We start from the raw sequence: 20,945 nt of genomic DNA, 5'->3' as shown, positions 1-20,945 counted from the left end.
TTTTAAGTGCAAAAGAGAAAGCAGTGAGGAGAGCCCCATAGCTCAAAATGTCTAGTATTTTATATTCAATACCTCCCAAACTTAAAAGCCAGAATACATGGCTAGTACTAAGTAACCTTCTCTTTACTTCTTTGGCCATTAATTCCATCAACAAACTTTTTTTATTTGAGCATTGCTTCAACAGAGATGGCAGTCTGGAAGGAGGATACTTTCAGAAAGATAGATTTTTATAGCCAGGTCACTTTCCATCCATAATTTCAACTTGGGACCACCTTGGTCTGGAAAGAAGAACATGCCTAGAAACTTAAGTTATCACAAAGTCTACCAGCTGATAGGAAAAAGGACTACTGATGGAAGGAAGGTGAAAAAAACAGGTTAATGGGTTCCATGTCTTAGAGACATTCATGGATCCTACTTTGTTAGGGGATAGATTGCCTAGGTCTTCTGAATTATTTTTTCCAAATACTCAGCTCATAATTGGCATTCAGAAAGCATTGGCAAATAAATAAGTAAACAAATTTATCTGGTTATCTGAACCAACTTCATTTCTAAGTTTATATTGGCTGTTAGGAGTTCCTTTCTATCTATTCATATTCTTTGCCCATTTTCCTATTTTTGTATAAACACATAAAAGTTATTTATACATATTCTGAATACAAACTCAGTTGTATGTATTAAAAATATCTTTTCCAAGTTTTCACCTTGTTTACTTTTATTTGATGTATTTCAATGCATATTATGTTTTAGTCAATTTGTTTTTAAAAATATCCTTCTCTATAGCATAAAAATTCTCTTATATTTTCTTTTGAATTTTCCAAGTTTACTTTTCTACATTTAGATCTTTAATCCACCTAGCAAATATTTTTTAAAATACAGTATGAATTAGAAATCAGTTTCTTTTCTGTATCATTCTTCAGCCATTTCTTCATTGATATGTTTATACCACTTTTATTATATGCCAACTTCCAATATTCTTCTATTTCTTGGCTGTCTCTCTGGTTCCAGTGTCTTTCTCAGGCCAAGGATTTTAATCTAAAATTATATGCAGAATTTTTCATGAGACTGGACATCTCTACTTTTTCTTAGAGGGTGCAAGCTTTACTAGGATTCTAAAATAGAGAATACAATTCAAAAAAGGTTAAGAAGTAGTCTTCTTTAAAAAATGGCTATTCAAAGAATACTAATGAGAAAAAAAACTCCTATACAAAGGGGATTAAAGCCTTAAGTATTGTAAGGGAGGCTATGGAATCTCACCTAGAGAGCTTTATTTACGTAACAGGATATATTTTTTTTCAGCTTGGTTAGTTATAGCCCTACTTGGAAGCAGGGAAATAACTCTTTGAAGGTTCCTTATAGCAAAATAAAACCCCATAAAAATCACAGAATTTAGAGCTAGAATGAACCCTAGATATCATCTCATATAAATTTTATTTTTGGATGAGCAAACCGACAATTAAATAACTTGGCCAAGATCAGAATGCTTATTTAATGGCAGACCTGGTAATGAAAGCTGGACCACTACACTCACAGTATACTGTTCCTAACTATACCACATTGTCTCTACTCAACAGTGGAGAAGGCACAGCAAGGGGGACTGGAGAGGAAGCAAAGAGAGAAGAACAGAAAGGATATAGCAATAGGGAATCAAGGAAAGCACATGCTGAAAAGATATTTAAAGCCTCATATATTTATGCAAAGAGAAATGTGAAAACTATTTTTAATCCCAAGTATAATTCTATCTTGGCAAAAATATGCCAGTGGGCTCAAATATACTCTTACCCTTTACCCAAGCAATCCCCAATCCAAAGAAATTATCCTGAGAATTCAGTTGAAAAATAAAACTATCGTGCCCAAATGTTTACCTACAAAGGCAAATGAAAACCAAAATCCTTAACTATATTTTATAAATTAGAAATTCTGATTCATCAAGTTGACTGAACATTATGAAAGAATTAAAAAAAAAAAAAAAACGAAAACACAACCCCACATGCATGGTACAATTATGCCCAAAAATTATGCATAAAAACACAAAAGAATACACAAAAAGTATAAGTTTGATTTATGAGCAGTGGGATCATGGCTGCTTTTTTCAACTTAAATTCCTCCAGAAAACTAAGACATTAATGTGACTGCTGTAACTGTTGAAACAATATAAACATTTAGATAGAGTAACTAATAGTTATCTCATACTCCCTTTTCCATGACTATAAACATAAACTCATGGGGGGTTGGTTATGAATTACAAAGATGAGATCACACACTATTTCTCTGCAAATCATTTCCACTAAAAATATTTCAATATTAACCCACCCCAAGTCAACAGTTCATTTCTTTTAATGATGATGCAATATTCCCTATGAATATATTATGATTTATTCCAACCATTTCCTTATTCTTATTAATGGACACTCAGATTGCAATTTTATTTTTTGCTAGTACAATGCTATGAAAAGTGTCTTTGTAATTTCTCCCTACTATTGATGCTTTTCTTCCTATAGGACAGATTCTCAGAAGTGGGACTGCTAGCTCAAATATTCGTTGTATTTAACAGATAGTGAGGTGCCTTTCCAAAATAACTCTACAGTTTGAAATTACCAAAAATAGTGATTCTTTTTCTCCACATCCATCCTAACAGTGGATATAATGACTTTTTGTTTTTTTTTTTTTTGCCATCTCGATGAGAAATATCTAATTTTAAAATATGATACCACAGAGTTGTATGTAACATTTCTACATATTTCTGTTAATCTCTTCTTTTTTTTTGAGACAGAATCTTGCTCTGGTGCCCAGCCTGGAGTGCAGTGGCACAATCTTGGCTTACTGCAACCTCCACCTCCTGGGTTCAAGATATCTCATTCCTCAACCCCCCAAGTAGCTGGGATTACAGGTGCGTGCCACCACGCCCGGCTAATTTTTTATTTTTAGTAGAGATGCGGTTTTGTCATGTTGGCCAGGCTGGTCTTGAACTCCTGGCCTCAAGTGATCCACCTGCCTTGGCCTCCCCAAGTGCTGGGATTACAGGCATGAGCCACTGCGCCTGGCCTTCCTTTAATCTCTTCTACATCTTTGCTTACTTTTGTTTTCTGTTTCTCAATCAGTCTTTCAACTGGATTTACCTGTTTTATTGGTCGGCTTAAACAATCTAGATTTTATTTATCCTTTCTATACGTCAGTTTTCTACTTAATTTGGACCCACTTTTTGCTCGTTTTGTTATTTTTCTAACTTTCTAAATATTCATTTTTGTTTCTTTTAAAATAAAATATACTGTAAACTAGATTCTAACCTCTTCATATACTTTACAGCAATTCAAGATCATGCCTAATATCTTAGTCATTACTGGAGCTGTCCAATTTCTGCATAGTTCTAGTTTATATCACTGGTACTATAAAGGCAGAAAATCAACTGAATGCAAAATGTGGGTTAGGAAGCAGTTAAATGCAATATCAATTATCAAACAGGTTGTAATAATCTATTTTTTGAAACCTCTCCTCTGACATACTGCTCAACATTTTAAAATATTACTCACCTGCTGCAAACCCTGTGTTCCAGAAACAGGTACTTGCATGATGGTTTGACCTTGTCCACCAGGGACAGCCTGGACCATGATGGGTTGGCCAGTTGATGTGATTAGCTGGCCTCCACTGACCTGCACCATTAATGGCTGCCCTTGGACCTAGAATGAAATAAAATAAGAACAATGAAATAACATAAGACACAAAATGGTTTTTACCAAAAGACAATCACTGGAACTATTCTGCTGCCTTGCTAGAAAAGGAAAAGGTAGAAAAGACTAAGAAAATATATGTCTCAAGTCCTCAAGTTATCTTTAAAGATCTATGAATCCTGTTACTAAATGCCAAGCTCAATACTTTAAGGTCAGACATAATGGAGAATATCCAGAGTCTTTGAGAAGTCTCAATAGATATAAGGCATTTGTCACCAAACACGTGCTAAATCCATGACAAACATTTAATCATAATGGCAAGGTTAGTTGCCTGTTTAAACCAATCCAGGAATGGTCTGTAGTGAAGGCTGGAGAGAAGGCAATGAGAGGGAAAGGTGATGGTGGTGATGGTGGTTGAGTACAAATTCTAAATAAAGTGAAGAAGGTAAATCAAACTGTACCCAGCAATGACTCTAGGAGGCTGGGTAGCAAGCAGCTCTGGAAGCTTATGTAGAGGATGACCCTTTTCTCCCTACAGTCTCTCAAGCTAAAATGAAATGTCAAATGTATACCTTTACCCTGCTCATTTTACTCTCTGAATTCTAGATATGTTTGTTGTTTAAACTCACTACTAAAGATTTCTTAAAAGCACTTTCTGGTCAGTTTGCAGTCTCCATGGTGGAATTCCTCACACTGGCCTCTATAATATCCACATGGTTATTTTAGCTTTATCAGAAGCAACAACAAATATTGAAATTACACAGAGCAGTCAAGTGTACAAATTTCAAACTCCTATGAGTAAACAGACTACTGTAGGAGCCAGGTCACTACAAGTGCTCTGTCACATCTTAAGTCCCAATACAAAAATACCTAATAGAATGCTTTCTGGAAGCACTTTAAAAGTGCTTTAGAAGTAAACTGGAATGATCCATGGAATAGTCCAAAATTCTCATTTTCAGACTCTATCTTTGACAGAAATTGCTTAGAACAGAATATTCATGACTGAAATATTCACACTTAATGAAAGTATGTGCAAGTAACAGCAATTAGTTAACAGATCATTCTGTCCTAGATGAGTAGGTTAGATAGTAAGGTCCTCCTACAATCACCACCACCACCGCCGCCACTGCCACCACCACTAATGTATTAGAATCACCAGGAACATTGAAATCCTAAGTTTTGTTAAACTGTCCATTGAGAACCTTTACTTTACTTTTTTAAGGACTTTACAGCCTGACTCTCTCATGCTATCTCTTTCCCTTATTTCCCCATTCCAAATCAAATCCCCTTTGCTACACCAAATGCTTGCATATTCTGTATCAAGAAAGATTTCTCAGAATACATATAGCAAGAATAACCAAAATAACTATTTAAAATTCTCCCAAAATAATCAGATCCCTAGAGGAAAGGTTTCTATTATTTCCATAAAGTGTTTCCACTTCTTTTAAATAAAATCTATGTAAGTAGGAAACACAAGTTTTAAGATACAGCTATTAATAATTTTCTATCTATTCATCATCTTAATTTCCTCCCCAATTGATGTGCTATTCGTGCACATGATAAATGATTTGAGACTCCAAAGAGCTCACTGTATTTACAACAGAAAAATGTTACAAAGACACATGCATCAAACAAGAAGCCATACAGTTAAGAGCATGTTACATTCCTATTCCACAAGGGGTTAATGACAATCCAAAATACGGTTTTATATATGAGTAAGATGAAGCAAGCATGAAAAACATTAACAAGCTGTTGGACTGTGAGATTTGAACACAGTTTTGGAATGCCTACAAGCTCAGTTTCTTTCAGCTTAATTTATGTTCAAAGTTGGCTGTACATCATTACCAAACACTATTGGTGGCAGGGGTAGGGGTGGGATTGAAAGGATAAAGTGATGACAATAAGAGGTAGTTACCTGCTGGATGCTTAGCAGCACGAGCAATAAAGTGAGATGCCAGTTCTACATTCTAGATTCTACTTTGAATCATTTCTAATTCAATGGAGGGAAAAAGTAGGGTACCCAAATCTTGCCAATTTCTCAAAAATAGAGTCATTTTAATAAAAGTAACCTACATACACGGAGTAGACTAGTGCTCCTACTCCTATGTCTTATAGGAACTGGCCAAATTAGAACCCAATTTAGGATACTTAGCTTAGCCATACACGATGCTAAAGAACTGTATTGATTAACCGAGAATTATCACAGTGGCTTTAACACCTAAGACTTACAGAAAGCATATCCTGCTTCTGCCTAACCAAGAGGTATCTGGGGTAATCTTTGCAGATCTGGTAATAAGACAGGTCACTATTCCCCCAGGAAAGGTAGTGGAAACAATAGCAGTTAACAAGAGATTAGCAAGATTCAGTGCTTAGATAAACCTTGCCAAGTGCAATGATTATTTTTCAGTTGAGTTGCCCCTTGAATAAAAATAAAGCACAGCCTAGCCTAGTTTATGTGTGTCTGTATATGTATATATTTCCTTCTCCATTATAACACAAATACACAAAATTTTTACCATGCAATTAATTGGATCAGAGTGTGAGCCCTGAATAAATTCTTTTTTTTTTTTTGAGACGGAGTCTCGCTCTGTCACCCAGGCTGGAGTGCAGTGGCGCAATCTCTGCTCACTGCAAGCTCTGCCCCCTGGGTTCACGCCATTCTCCTGCTCCAGCCTCCCAAGTAGCTGGGACTACAGGTGCCCGCCACCACGCCCGGCTAATTTTTTTGTATTTTTAGTAGAGACGGGGTTTCACCGTGTTTGCCAGGATGGTCTCGATCTCCTGACCTCGTGATCCGCCCGCCCCGGCCTCCCAAAGTGCTGGGATTACTGGCGTGAGCCACCGCGCCCGGCCGAGCCCTGAATAAATTCTAATGTCACTTATAAGAATTTCTTCCTGTCACTTATACCATTTCTTTTCCAGGCATTCTCAAAGAAACATGCTAGTCAAATCCAATTCTCACAAAGTTGATATGGGGTCCCTATATGACTTGGCATGAAATATTAGGAAACTGGCATCTTATAAGCCTCAAAGACAAGTTAGCAGCATCAAAGACATGCAACTGACTTTGCCATTCCTACTGGAGATCCTAACACAAACAGCACCAGACATGAGGAGAGGAGAAGTTCATGCAGTGCTCACAGAGAATCAGAGAGGGTACCACTACCTGGAGGGTCTGGACTTGCTGGCCTGAGGCAGATGCCACCTGGGCCTCAGTCTGCAACTGCACAGCAGTGACACCACCCTGCTGCTGAGAACAGGAACAGGAAGAGCTTGAAATATGTCAGGAAGGAAATGTGTAGTTCAAGACATAGATCACCTTACCTCTTGGAGGAGAGAGAGGGAAGCCTGAAGGACTTTCAAAATGTACAGACTCCCTATATTGAAGCTGTTTTGTTGAAGGTAGTAGGATTAAAGATATTAGCCCTTTGTCTCCAGAGTGGACCTCAAAATTTGACTCAAAAACTCAAAACAGTTGTCATCATTAACACAGATTTGTAATGCAATCTTTCCCTCCAGAAACAGGAATCTGACACTTCTACTTACACAATTATTTAATGCCCTTTTTATCTCCTCAGATGAGTTCACAAGAAAAAAATGATTAGGTTTTAATAGCCCTGAAACTACCATAAAAAATTCTGCGCTTAAATGCAATCACCAAGAAAGGAGGAGTAATTAATCACTATGAACCGAAATCATCTTCATGACGTCAATGCTCTCATGTCCCAAAACTAAGATTCTTTTTTTTTTTCAAACTTTATTTATGTACTTATTTTGAGATGGGGTCTTGCTGTTTTGCCCAGGCTGGTCTTGAATTCCTGGGCTTCAGCCAACCTTCCTGTCTCAGCCTCCAGAGTAGCTGGGATTACAGGCATGCAGCACCATGCCCAGCTTCAAAACTAAGATTATTTCTACCCAACTGGACTGCTTTAAGAGCCATGTTTTCAATGATTCAACCTTATTTTTACATCCACTAATGGCAAATTCTGAAAGAATAAAAACCCACCCTCCAGGGCACTGGTCTGATTGGAGGGCCCTTTGTGGAATCCCTTCCTCTAAAAAGGCAGTTGAAGGAAACTGCCAGAGCCACAGCAGCTGTATGGAAGGGAAAGCTATCAGGGGAGTTTGTCTTTGATCATTAGACAGGAAAAACTCATCATCAATACTACCTTTCCCTTCCCTACTACTTTTCTATATTAGCTAAATTCCATTTTGAAAACAAAATATTTCCAAAATATCAATCTTGGCCTAAGGTCAAATAGAAACATAATACATTTTTTTCTTCTGGGGTGGGGAAAAAAGTGAAGTTTTACTATAATAAACCCAAGCATAAAGCATCAGAAAATGTAACCTGTGTATAAATTCAAGAAAGCAATCTATTAATTAGGCATAAACCAGCAGCAGGGAATTCCTTTCTAGTATGTCTTATCCATAAGAATGGCTGTCTAAATATTATCCTAATGTTAAACCAGAGCTTTTCTGAATAAAAAATGTGGCAGACCAAATCAAAGAACAGAAGATTTATTGGAAGCTATGTTGGTTTGTCTGTTGTGGCCAAAGACTTACTAAATCACAAGTTAGCTCAAACAAGAAGAGAAAAAGACCAAATAGAATCCAGAAAAATTTTAAAGTCCAAATTTCCATCTGAAAACCAGACTAGATGTTTTTACTTAAAATGAGATAAAAGAGGCAATTTACTATAACCAGGCACCCATGAAGAGTAGATTCTAAGTGGTCATGGGCTAGACATGGCATTTCAGCACAAGCCATCAGACCCAATATCTCACAAGATCTGGTATCTTTCAAATAATTCCCCAGGGCAATAGACCAACCAATTGAGTGGTGCTGTTATCAGTTTCATTGCTGTAATGTTTAAAGCAGTTTTGCTTCCATACCTGCTGCTGAATCTGTCCTGCCTGGACAACAATCTGCTCTGTCGAACTATTGCTGTTTGCTGTATACTGCTCCATGGTCCCTCCAAGTGAGATTCCTGTCAACTCTGGAGATCCTAGAAGGCTGTGAGGTACACTCCTATTAGAAAGGTGGGGAAAGAAACTAAAGTGAGATTGTCAATAAAGGCCTTACCAGACAATTAACCTGGATAATTTATCACTGTACTTTATTTGCAAGAAAACAGGATAGGAGAATAGGAAATGCTTATATTCAGTATCATTTTTAACTAGGATTACATGGCACAATCATAACAACATAATGCTATTTTCACGTTTCTAAAATGCTTTCAGTATACTGGCAACCTTACCTTTCAATACTGTCAGAGCAATACTTGCACCTAAGAGATACTCATTAAGCTACATCACTTTGATACAAGGCATACCTAACACTGATTTTCAGGATTGCACATATACTTTAGAGAATAAAGCTTCTTTAAGTTGTAACACATAATTGCTTCCCACCAAACATGTTACTCAGGTCCACTACATATGGTAGGCAAAATTTACCCTTCTCATAGACTTTAAGAGTTGAAGATCCACTTTTAAAAATAAGGATACAATTAGATAAACTGAATGATATCTGAGAACCTTTAATAAAGACTTCATTAAAAAATTAAAATGATATAAGTTAGCAATCGGTAATTCATCTTGGAAATATGGGAGGGAGGACAGATATATAAATAAAAATGTAGATAGGTCTTTCTCTCCGATTTTTCACTAGGCCCTCATAAATTCCAACATCTGAATAATAAAATGACGTGACCTAAGTGAGCTGCTCATTATCGTGGCAAAGTACAGTACCACTCTCCATAAATCCACACATGCTGGTGGAATTAATCATTTGCAAGGTGTCTCAATACAGTGTGAAAGAAGAAACCAAAATATGTGCAACTATATGTCCAAGTACTTAGAAAGAAGTGTATTGACATCTAAAATTTACTTTGAAATGCATCAAAAAATGGATGAATGGGTGGAGAAATATCTGGTAAGGCAATTATAGTAAGATGTTAATAGACCCTAACTGGCAGGTATACAGGTGTTTATTTTCAAATTCCTTTGATTTCACTGCACACTTGAAAATTCTTATTTCCAGAATAAGAATTTTGGGAAATTCTTATTTCCCAAATGAATGTTGGAATGTTGGGGAAAATATAACAAAATTTAATCAAAATAAAAATTAATCAACCCCATTACTCATAACTAAAATGGATACAACATAAGAATCTATGAGCCATAAATAACAGGCTATGTCATCACAGCAAGAGGACTTGTGGCCATACGGTTCTCCAAAGCACTGCCCTTGATCTAATGGAATGCTCACTAGGTAAATTTCTAGCTATAATTTGGATTTACATATAGATTGGCCAACAGGGAGCAAATATAATCAGCAACATGACAAACCGGTTTTCTGATTTTTACACCAGTCTCTTTGGAATTGGTTGACTAAGTCTGCTCCTCAGAGATTCTGGGTATAGAATAGAAAATCAGGTTTTCAGCCAGACTGTGAGTCTGTTAGGGACACTAACAGGCTTCCCTAAATTCTATCTTGTCTCTAATACACAATACATTTATGGCTGTAGACTAATAAAATTAAGGTTATGATGTAAACGAATATATATGATTCCATTTATATAAAATCTCCAAAAGACATCAGTAATCTAGAGACAGAAAATAGATCAGTGGTTCCTTGGGAGTGGAGAATACAGGGAGACAGGAAAGAGGGAGGTTGACTGGCATGGAGCCTTAGGAACGTTGTAGGGTGATGAAAATGTTTTATATCTTCATTGTGGTAGCGGTTGCACAGGTGTACAAATTTGTCAAAACTCATCAAAATACACATTTAAAATTATTATACTTTGTATCTAAAGTATATCTCAATAAATTGATTTTAAAAAATAAGGATCATGAAAGGAATGTCTTTTAGGTTTCAACGCCTCCCCAACTCCAAATTTCCTTCTTATATGAGATTTTTTCCTTGACTAATATCCAGAAGTTTACATCTTTACAAGACTAAATATAACTTGAAGCACATGATAATGACTAATATATGTAACGTACAGATTTTCTTCTTAACTAGTTTATTCTGGTAATACAAATGAACCAATTTAGCAATATTTAAATTTATACTTTGAAGAGTATCAAGATTTGAAGAGCAGCTTCAAATCTAGCAGCAATTCTCTCTCACATTAATGACAGAGTGATTTAGCCTGTATCATGATATTGATACTGTTAATGGTTAATGCTGTAAGCAACTGGCTTCAGTAAAGTCATATGTTCCTACTACTGTGAGCTTCAGTTAGCAAGACTGCAATACAATTCGATAGTCTTTCCCAAAGTGCCTCTTTGCCCAAGATTATGACAAACTAAGCCAGATTTAGTCTGTCTAGCTCTTGCTCTTAACACAAAGTTTTGAATGGTTTTTCCTCAAAGAGAGAGAAACAAATAATAAGTGTTTATTCTGGCTAGCATGAAAATTCTCTTCCTAGTGCATTCTCTTCTCAGTGCAATTCTCTTTGCCCCACTATTCCAAGGTGCAAAAGCTGAGATTTAGCCAACCACTTACTAGGAACCCATTCTATGTGGACCTACACAAACTCCAAAGCTAAAACCTTCAGAAACTCAACTAGTGTAAACATATGAAAAGCCGTAGGATTATCACAGTTGATAATCACTACCAGGCAAAGCCTAGAACAGTAGCTTTTTAACTTTTTTGACCACAACCCTTAGTAAGAAACACATTTCATTATCACAACTCAGTGTACACATGTATAAAGCATGTAACTGAAAGTTTCATGAAACAGCATTTACCCTTACACAACACAAGACGCACTTTGGTATTTTCTATTCTTTTTTTTCTTTTAAGAGAGGGGGTCTCCCTATGCTACCCAGGCTGGTCTCAAACTCCTGAGCTCAAAGGATTCTCCCACTTTCGGCTTCCCAAAGTGCTGGGATTACAGTCGTGAGCCATCAACATGCCTGGCAGATATTTTCTATTCTATTATTTAAAAATTCCCAGCATTGGCTCACTCAATTTCTTTCACAACTCAACAAGTGGGTCCTGATAGACGCTTGATGAAAGACTAGACTACAACAAAGGGCTGTCCAGCTTCTCCATCATCCTACAGATTTCTGGATTGGAGCTTTCTAATGCACTTCTCTCCACTAATTATATACCATGTGCCAGACACTGTTCTGAAGGTTTTAAAAATAAAAAGAAATCTCTGACGAAGATTCTAACTTCAAAGAGTCTTTAAGTTTAGTAATGGAGTAAAAACCTATACTGGAATCCTAAGAGATAAAGTGATATGGGAATTTGGAGGACAGAGATTTGTTCCAGCTGGGGATAAATCAACAAGGCTTAAAAAAAAAAAAGGTACTATTTGAACTTTTTTTTTCTTTGCTATCAGAGGCCTGCAGGATGAACTGGTCTTAAGTGTGAGAAAGATTTAGCTATGTGATGATGTGGAGGAAGGTGAAGTACTACAAATCAACAGAGCATAAAAACAAGAACAGAAATATTTCAGCATGTGAACAGTGGACTAAACAGGACAAAAAGCTTGGGGCCACACTACTTTCTCTCGAAATGTCAGACAAAGAAATTCTTCTGCAGACTGGTGGAAGCTTGAAAGGTATTTAGCAAAAAAGTTACCAGATTATAATGCCTTTTAGAAAGATGCCAAGCAAAAGTATTTAGTGATTTTGAAGTGACCAGAACATACCTATTTTTAAATACTAAGGTTAAAACATCTATTTCAGGTCAGGACGCAGTGGCTCATGCCTGTAATCCTAACGTTTTGGGAGAACAAGACGGGAGGATGGCTTGAGACCAGGAGTTCCAGGTTAGTGAGCTATGATTGCGCCACTGTACTCCAGCCTGGACGACAGAGGAAAGCCCTGTATCCAAAAACAAACAAAAAAAGTTCCAAAGGCAAATATACATGTTTTTTAGACTACTTAAGCTCTATCATCTCATCTGCTAATGCGGATAACGTGACAATCAAATGAATTAAGAAAATCACTTAAGCAACAATGAAAAACTCATCCTAAAAAGTGAAAATAAAACCTGTCCCCGAAGTTTTGGTAATGAAAGAGCACTGGAATACGAGTTTTCTGAAACCTACTAGTTGTATAACATTAAATGTGAATTTAGAAATGGGCACCAGATACTTAAGACCTTTATGTGCCAGGGAATGCACTAGATGATTCACATGAGTAAAAATAATTTTCAGAGTCCTAGGACAAGTCTCCTCTTCCTCCCCAAAGAACTCAGCCACTATCACGGGGCAGAACCCATAAACAAGTCAGAAACTCGTTTTTTCAATCTTAGGAAAAAATATAGCTCTAGATCCCTTCTACTTGAACCTCCATACAAAATAATAACTGTTTCCAAAATATTCCTTAGCAAGATATACAAGTATTTTACCAACTGGGCTTTCCCCCCTAAACTATCACTACTACTGCCCACTTCCCTATCCCATCTTCCTGCCTCCAACAGTGTAATTTGATTCCTCCGCACATGCTTTTCTTCTCTTCGAGCAAGCTCTTCCATCTTTCCTGTGGAAGAATTACCATCATTCTTCAAGGCCAGTCAAAAGTGCGGTGGTGATAAGCCTTTCACGGAGGCTAGCTCACGCATGGATACTTCACAGCACTGAACTTGGCCCCTTTATAGCACTAACCGTTAGGTATTAACTACCTGTTCACCTGTCAATTTCCATCAGGTAGGCACAGTTCTTATTGACCTCTACGTACTCCCTCCCTAACACACGGATTATACCTGGCATATACTAACTGCTGGATAATTGGTTGCCAACAGCAACCTCTCACCCTAAGGAAAACCCCACAACACTGTTAGTTTCTATACATCTGCTGAGAAAACGTTAACACAGGATTTCAAAGTGTATCAGAAAAACATAAACCAAGAAATGAGTGGACTGGGTCAAGCCTGACACAAAGTAACATAGAAAGGCGAAAGCAAAAACAAAGGAAAAAAAAAACCCCAAAACTGTACTACATTCCCAAGGGAGGGAGATTTCACAAAATGAGCAGTGGATAAGATTAGTAATATGAACAGCAAGTTGTGCAGCCTCCGGGAAGAAGAATGCGCAAGGGTATCAATCTTCTAAGAGTGAGGTTCCAGGCACCGAATGGACTGGTATTACAGCCCGGACAAGAAACGGAGACCGCTTGGTTGGGCTCCAAAACGGAGGTGTGCGGTCCTGCCACTGCGAACGGGGCGGGGAAGAGAGGAAATGACGAGCCAAAAGGGGTGGTAACGGCGCCGGGCCGGAGACCCGGGCGGAGCAGGCTGGGAGGAGGGGCGCGGCGGAGCAGGGGGAGTGGGCGAACTAACGGCCCCCTCTCCCCACCAGGGAGACAGCGGGGGCGGGCCCATAGGGCTCCGAGGCGATGGCGGGCCAGCCCCGTTGCCAGCCGCACACGGGACCCCGCGGCCGCGGCGCGCACCCTCCCCAGGCCTCCCTCCCGACCTAGAGGGGCTGCAGATAAGACAGACCCGGCTCGCTGGGAGCGGGGAGCGGGGGGCGCGGGCTCCGGGGAGGATTCCTGTCCCAAGGGCCGGAGAGTGGAGAGTGCAAGGGCAGGTTTAAGTTTGCGGCCAGAACGACCAGGAGGAAATCGCCGAGGCCCAGGGCGCGCATGTGTCCCCTAGTGTAGGGCCATTCGTGGCCCCAGGCCTGGGGCCTGAGAACCTGGGCCTAAGAGTCGGGGAACAGGGACGCATTCCCAACTGGCCCTGGCACCCTGCGAGGGTCGGAGCCCCGAGGTGCCTGCTCCCCGAGGCGCCATCCCCGCGCGGGGCGGCCCCTGCAGGCCTCGGCCGGGAGTGCCCCGAGGCGCTCGCAGGCCCCGGGCCGGGGCCGCTGGCCGCCCGGCTCGGCTAGGCTCAGCTCGACTCCCCGGGCTCGACGGGCGCCTGGGCCTCTCCTGAGTGGTCAGCGAGACCCGCCAATCGGGGCGCTGGGGCCGGCTCTGGGCCGCTGGATATTGGCTCCTCACACTCACCGTGCCTCGCTCCCCCGGTTCGCTGCCCGCGCTGATTGGCTCCAGTACCGGACTCCGAAACCCAATCAGAGGCTCCAGCCGCCGCTGCCGCCGCCACTGCCGCTGCCTAGCAAAATGGCGAACCCGAACAAAGGGGAATCGGGCCTCCCTCCAACCGCCTCCGCGCAGGCGCCTCTGAGACCACGCCCACTAACTCCAGTTCTGGGATCGCCCCACCCCTTCGGAGGAGCAACGCGCAGGCGTTCCCTGAAGCCACGCCCACCTTCCCGCTTTGACTCCACCCCCAGTGGAAGGAATACGCAGGCGCTTTCCAGACGCGCCAGACCCTTCAACTCAAAACGCTGCCTTGAGCTTAGTACTACGCAGGCGCTAACTAGCCCCTTTGCCAGCTGCCCACCCCTTTCCAAGTGGCCACTAGGACACACCCCTGCGGCTAATGCGCAAGCGCCACTTTTCCCGACTCGTGGGGGGCAGTTTCGTTACGCATGCGCGGGCGGCGGCGGGAAACCACGGAATTTACTGCCGGAAGTTCGGCGGCCTTCGCCAAGGAGTGTGGGCTCGGCTAGCAAGCTAGAGGGGCTCGTTTCCGCCCCGCTACCGGGCGGGGGCGGCCATCTTAGAAGCGTGCAATTAAGGGCTTTGGCGGGATTGGCTCCGCGTTTGGGCTGGTCCGCTGCTCCCCACCTACCAGGGTCGGATCCGGGGCCCTTCCCCGCGGGGCGGGGACCTCCAAACAACCGACTCCTTTCCAGGTGAAGGGTGACTTGGGTACGTTGGGGCTTTGAGCGAGCCTCCCCGCACCCTCCCATAGGACCCCAGGACAGACCCTGCGTCCTCGCTGACCCGCCCTAGGGTAGGAGACAGAGAATGGGAGGCTTCAATAGACTCTTTCCTTCTCCCACGCACCCCCCAAAAAAGTGGGGGGTGAACGTTCCTTGAGAGGCCGCCTTCCTTTCCCCACGCCTGGGGCTCAGCACGCTAGTACCCTGTACACTCTGTGGTTGCGGCTTAACGGGGCTGTGGCCAAGTCCCTTCTGTTTTCTTCTAAGCCAGACCCACTGGGGAAATACTTTTGCGTCGTGCAGAGAAAAGGAGACCGTCCTAAATCGGCCTTGCTCCGGAGTGGCCCTGGAGAAAGGAGGAGGCGTGTCTTGGGGAATGGGCTTTGCTTCCGCTGACGGAGCGGGGCGCTCCAGGAAAGCATGAAATGAGAGCGGGTCGAGACAGCCTCCGAACCTAAGCGTTCTTCCCCTTTGCCCCAGAAGGGTTTTGTATTACGTCCCAGGGGCCGAAAAAACTCACATTCATCGATAAACGTTGGGGAAAAAAGCCTATTAAGTGGGTGTACAGGGCAATCAGAATATTATATACTAAGGCTGCCTAAGCATTTTTACTTCCTTTTCCCTTCTCATAGCTGAAGAAACACTTAAATTCTGGAAATAGCGACTCAGTATCATGGCCAGCAGCCTTAATGAAGATCCAGAAGGAAGCAGAGTGCGTAACAACTATTCACTTATTGGTGAACTGAAATTCGTAATAATGGAGGTCAAAAGCATAAACACTTTTTAATTAAATTAATGATTGCATTATCTTTTTTTCTCTCTAGCTGATTTACTTTAAAAAGGCTCAAAATTCTAGGCAGGGATCATCCATTACTTTCCTTTCACACATGCTGTAATTGGTTTGGCTTTAAATCAGATTGGAGGAAGGGGTGCCGGGAGAGGTAGTCGTGGGGGACACAAAATACAGAAAAATAGCTTAGTATTTTACTGTATCTAATAAAACATTGTCTTTTCCTTTGCACATTTTTTAGATCACTTATGTGAAAGGAGACCTTTTTGCATGCCCGAAAACAGACTCTTTAGCCCACTGTATCAGTGAGGATTGTCGCATGGGCGCTGGGATAGCTGTCCTCTTTAAGAAGAAATTTGGAGGGGTGCAAGAACTTTTAAATCAACGTGAGTTTTGGAAACCACTTACCTGGTTTGCCCTGGCTAGAGCACCTTTTAATCTGTTACACTTTAATAAAATATGCGTGTAAAGAGGGGATTCCTAAGAACCAAATGTTTTTAGATTTTCCTCCCCAAGAATGGCCTCTAGTTTGGACGTTTACCATATCAAAACCCAACTCCTGTGAAGGTTTTTAATCTCTTCCTCTTGTATCGTGAAACTTTCTTGACGATATTACTGTACTTCTCTGAAACTTGAAATAACTCTGAGATGCTTAGTCTATAGGTTGGCATTCAAGATCCTTTACTTACCAATATTCTGCTTTTTCTTCAAAGAGGAATTTAGAAACCTCTTCTTCCTTACAGACCCCTCCCATCACTTTCTACGGGCCACTTTAAACCAGAAATGTGCACTAGAATCCTATGTAAAGCTTCTGCAACAGTTTCTCAGACCACATTCCAGGCTTAACAGAATCAGTGTCCACAGTGATTCTTAGCCTTAGACAAAAGCAATTCTTACTGCTTTGTATTATAGTTATTTGTAATGATGATATCTTCTCTGGATTGAAAACTCTAATAATTAATTCCTTTTTTATATATCTGTATTCCTCATAATGCCTTATACAGCTCTTTGTATGTAAAAAGATAATTATTGAGTAAATACACATTTGGCAAGTAAAAAACTACACACTATAAAACAATTTCAAGGCAATAGAGAAAGTTTGTGGACAAATGAGGATTTTTATTTAAAAGTAGTAGTGGGACAAAAGATGGGTTGTGAGGAAACATGACTGTAAGAAAGCTGTAAGTTAAGGAATATAGTATTTGGGAATGCTGATAAAAAGCAAAGTGTTTGTGGGAGACAATAGGTCTTCCCTATTCCCTTATTCAGTGTTGAAAATTATTTCTAGTTCTGAGGTAAACTCAGATCTGTAAACATTTAAAAATCTTTAGAGATCAGTGTTTGGTTTTCTTTTTCATTTCTACTATTAAATAACTTTTTCTTAGAAAAGAAATCTGGAGAAGTGGCTGTTCTGAAGAGAGATGGGCGATATATATATTACTTGGTAAGATGGGGCCAATTCCTTTTTTTTCCAGGGCCAATTCTTAATACATTTTAAGGATTTGTCAACAGATGGGCTGCACTGCATTTGTGTTGATCATGATGTTCTATTCTAGACAACTAAGAATGTCAAAAAGCTTCCTATCTTATGACAACTCCAGTCCAGTGATGGCGGCTACTTGGAGCACTGGGTTAGAAAGAAATGTGAGGCTGCATCCCAGCTCTGTGGGAAAGTCGTGTATCATTTACCATAGGCCTGTTCTAAGACTTGCAAAAGTTAGGAATGCCTGCCATACTATATTTCCTAGGCAGAGTGAGATAAAAACAATAATGTCTCAAGAGACAGATTTTCCAAAGGAGCTTTTCTCTTATTCCATGTCAAATCAAATAGCACACTGATAGCAAGGGGGTGAATAAAAACAAAAAATAATAAGTGCAGTCCCAAATAATACTTAGCTCCTCTCCTAACTACTGCTTGAATGTGGGGTTCTTCAACAGTCTAGGATGGCATTTGGTCCCTGAAAGGGTGTGGCTTCCTTAGTGGTGGTGGTGGGTAACTTACAGCTAACCCACTACAAGCCTGATCTGGATGACAAACTGAGTGGGGAGATGTCCTAGCCCCTTTGAATTCTGTCCTTAAAGCTTATGTGGCTTCCAGTGGTTTTACTTTGGGACCCTACCGGTTTTTTCTGTTGTTTTATGTAGAGAGACAAAAAGCAAGCAAGCACAGTTTCTAAATAAGTAGAGGCTTTTAGCAGGGAATTTTCAGGTGGTATGCTTTCTTCCCTGTTACAGATATGCAGCTTATCTCTTGGAAGTGGCACAGAGACTTCACTTACCTTGCTTAAAAATATTGACAATAGGTATCACCTGCTAATCTCATGGGTTTCCTAGGAAAAGGAAAGATTGCTACATGGCAGAGTCTGGGTTTCTCAGCCTCTATTTAGTGGATTTTCTTGAAGGTCTCCCATAACAGTGTGGAAAGGGCAATATGACATTTGTCATCCTTGCTCTAGACTAATTCTATAAAAATGTGCGTACTCTTTTAATTATCAGGATGTTGGGGGAATGTGATGACTTTTCTTTGGCTATCATTTTGGGATGATGAAAGTTTGAATCCTTTGTGTTCAGATTACAAAGAAAAGGGCTTCGCACAAGCCAACTTATGAAAACTTACAGAAGAGTTTAGAGGCAATGAAGTCTCATTGTCTGAAGAATGGAGTCACCGACCTCTCCATGCCCAGGCAAGGAAATCCATGGTCCTAAATGGAGATTTAATTGATTGGTGGGGTTTACTATCTTACCCAAAGACAAACAACTTAAAAGCTTAACCCAAAATATAGATTTAAAGGTGGACAAAAGTCAAAATTTTGTAAAACCACCAGGGAACCAGTTGTCTGGCTTTAGACCAAGGCACAGCCATTTTCTAGCTTGAGTTGAATGAATCAGGACAATTACCTTGAAATATACATCTGCCTCAGCCTGCTTAGCAGAGAGCGACCATTGTCATTCAGCTACATTTGTTGAATTCTCAGCACCCTCTGCTTGAAGCTCGGCCTTTATTCCTAAAGCAATGTAAGCTAAAGAATCAAGACTGAGCAATGGTGGTTTCCCTCTTGGACCACTTCCCATCTCCCAAACCTATTACTTTGCGTCAAGAAAGTTGTAAATTATCATTCCCTTTTATACTGCATGCTTGTTTTGGTCAGTATGGGTAATAGCCAGAGGATCTGTCCCTGATGTAACTTCTTAGACTTTAGCTATTGGGAATTTAGGGAATGACATTGAGGGTTCAGTAGTCCCTTTGCTTTCTTTTCAGGAAATGGGCCTCACCTCTTTTCTTCCTGTCACCCTGGTAGTTTTGAGTCAATGCTGAGCATACATGCAGTTTTATCTTGCGCCCCACATTACTTTGAATATGGCCTCAAATGTCCCTTATTTTACACTGGTCTTTGATATATTTATGGTGTACATACATATCAGAAACTTTTTTTTTTAATCACAATTCCTTATGGACTTAATTATCACATTATGACATGAAATTACCAATTTAGGTCTCTTTTTTCCCTAGGTGTGTTGAGGATCACTAGAGTAACATCTTGGAAGGTGCCAAGTAGTAGAGTTTTATGGACTGAGTTTATTCTTACCAGGGTGTTGCAAAGACCTTACTCCTGGATTGCAACTATCTTACCATTTCCCAGCATTCCCTCTTGACTTTCTTTTTTGCAGATCCTGTACCTCATTCCTCTTCTCCTTATTTTCGTTAACATTCTGTTACCATAAGTGCATTTTTAAAATACCAACCTTTCACCATCCATCCACAGCCAATTTTAGTCAGTAGTCATAGAGGGATAATGAGTCTCTAATGTCATGACAGTTATACATTTCTAAATGTAGCATGAAATAGTTGGAAAGTAGTATCTTATTAGGCAAACAGAAGTGATAGTTTTTGGATGTTAGAGCTGTCTAGGCATGGTCTTCGGTGACTCACAACAAGAATTGACTTCCAAACTCCTACCATGGTTGCCCATAAGGGTGTCAGACTAGATTATTTGTTTTTATGCTTTGAGTGGATATAGCTTAAAAGAGAGGAGCAGTTTCCTAGATACTTTCGTTACCATCAATGGAGATATTTTGTCTTTTTCAGGATTGGATGTGGTCTTGATCGTCTGCAATGGGAAAATGTATCTGCGATGATCGAGGAGGTATTTGAGGCAACAGACATCAAAATTACTGTGTACACACTCTGAACCAGTGAACATTTTGGATGTTTCCGTGTTCTCCTGTGTCATCTCTACTGGGCCATAGGACCGGGCAAACCTACCTTAAAATAGGCAGAGGAAAGTTTCATGAGAAGTAGTGTGTTTAACAAGACAGACTTTGGTTGCTGTATTCAAGTATTTGGACTATGACTGTGGAGGAGGGCTTGCTTAAGATATGTTGTTGTGTTTTTTTGTGGAAAAGTAAGGAGTTAGGTGGCTTGATAATAGGCAGGGAAACCAGATTGTCGGGACTATGACCTTTTTCTCCAGTATGCTACCTGATTTGTTTGGCTGGCCACTAGGTGGCAGCATTGGTTCTACTTCTCTGCTTTTTAAGAGAAATTTCAGGAAGGATGATCATTCCAGTTAGTTTGGCATTTTTTGTCGTTTGTGCACATAACTTGGTGTTATCCTTATGTCATCAGATTCCTCCTGGGGAGAGTTTTTGTTTTAATTACAAAATTAAATTCTACATTGTTACCAAGAAATTTGTGGTGATAAAAATGGAAAAATAAAAATTTGGGGAGTTA

General features: G+C 40.4%; 2 protein-coding genes across 30 annotated transcripts in view; one reads left to right on the top strand and one right to left on the bottom strand.

Annotated features, from left to right (window-relative positions):
• Positions 1–15,050, bottom strand: part of NFYA (nuclear transcription factor Y subunit alpha) — a 27,301-nt gene extending 12,251 nt beyond the window's left edge. For 3 of the 20 annotated variants that reach the window (XR_008548490.2, XM_001173997.7, XM_009451222.5), the window contains exons 1-4: positions 14,642–14,757; positions 8,561–8,696; positions 6,829–6,915; positions 3,528–3,674 (exon numbers count right to left, since the gene is read on the bottom strand). Coding sequence is in view for 18 of the 20 variants with exons in the window: in XM_001173997.7 (XP_001173997.1) it covers positions 3,528–3,674; positions 6,829–6,915; positions 8,561–8,635 (309 nt within the window). In the remaining 2 variants the exon portion in view is untranslated. Of the gene's footprint in view, positions 1–3,527; positions 3,675–6,828; positions 6,916–8,560; positions 8,697–12,336; positions 12,512–14,132; positions 14,486–14,641 lie in introns of those variants that run through there. The other 17 variants (XM_054685787.2, XM_063813011.1, XM_063813009.1 and 14 more) reach the window with 13 other exon arrangements.
• On the top strand, positions 13,698–20,945 carry OARD1 (O-acyl-ADP-ribose deacylase 1). 10 transcript variants are annotated; one of them, XM_054685792.2, is made up of 6 exons: positions 13,698–13,826; positions 16,056–16,135; positions 16,455–16,599; positions 17,599–17,657; positions 18,785–18,897; positions 20,301–20,945. In XM_054685792.2, exons 2-6 carry the CDS (start codon positions 16,097–16,099, stop codon positions 20,401–20,403), a joined length of 459 nt encoding a protein of 152 aa, XP_054541767.1. In that variant the 5' UTR covers positions 13,698–13,826; positions 16,056–16,096; the 3' UTR covers positions 20,404–20,945. The 10 variants fall into 10 exon arrangements, with proteins under 10 accessions (XP_054541767.1, XP_001174030.1, XP_001174044.1 ...); XM_001174030.8 differs by lacking the exon at positions 13,698–13,826 and adding an exon at positions 15,129–15,393; XM_001174044.7 differs by lacking the exon at positions 13,698–13,826 and adding an exon at positions 15,245–15,409.

Source organism: Pan troglodytes, chromosome 5 (genome assembly GCF_028858775.2).
Source record: "Pan troglodytes isolate AG18354 chromosome 5, NHGRI_mPanTro3-v2.0_pri, whole genome shotgun sequence".
NCBI lineage: Eukaryota > Metazoa > Chordata > Mammalia > Primates > Hominidae > Pan > Pan troglodytes.
Note: the sequence above shows the minus strand (reverse complement) of the source record. Positions and strands in the feature narration are given on the sequence as shown.

Coding starts and splice junctions, on each gene's coding strand:
- OARD1 (XM_054685792.2), top strand. CDS start 16,097: ATGGCCAGCAGCCTTAATGAAGATCCAGAAGGAAGCAGA. Junction 16,136..16,454: donor AAGATCCAGAAGGAAGCAGA/GTGCGTAACAAC, acceptor CACATTTTTTAG/ATCACTTATGTGAAAGGAGA. Junction 16,600..17,598: donor GCAAGAACTTTTAAATCAAC/GTGAGTTTTGGA, acceptor ACTTTTTCTTAG/AAAAGAAATCTGGAGAAGTG.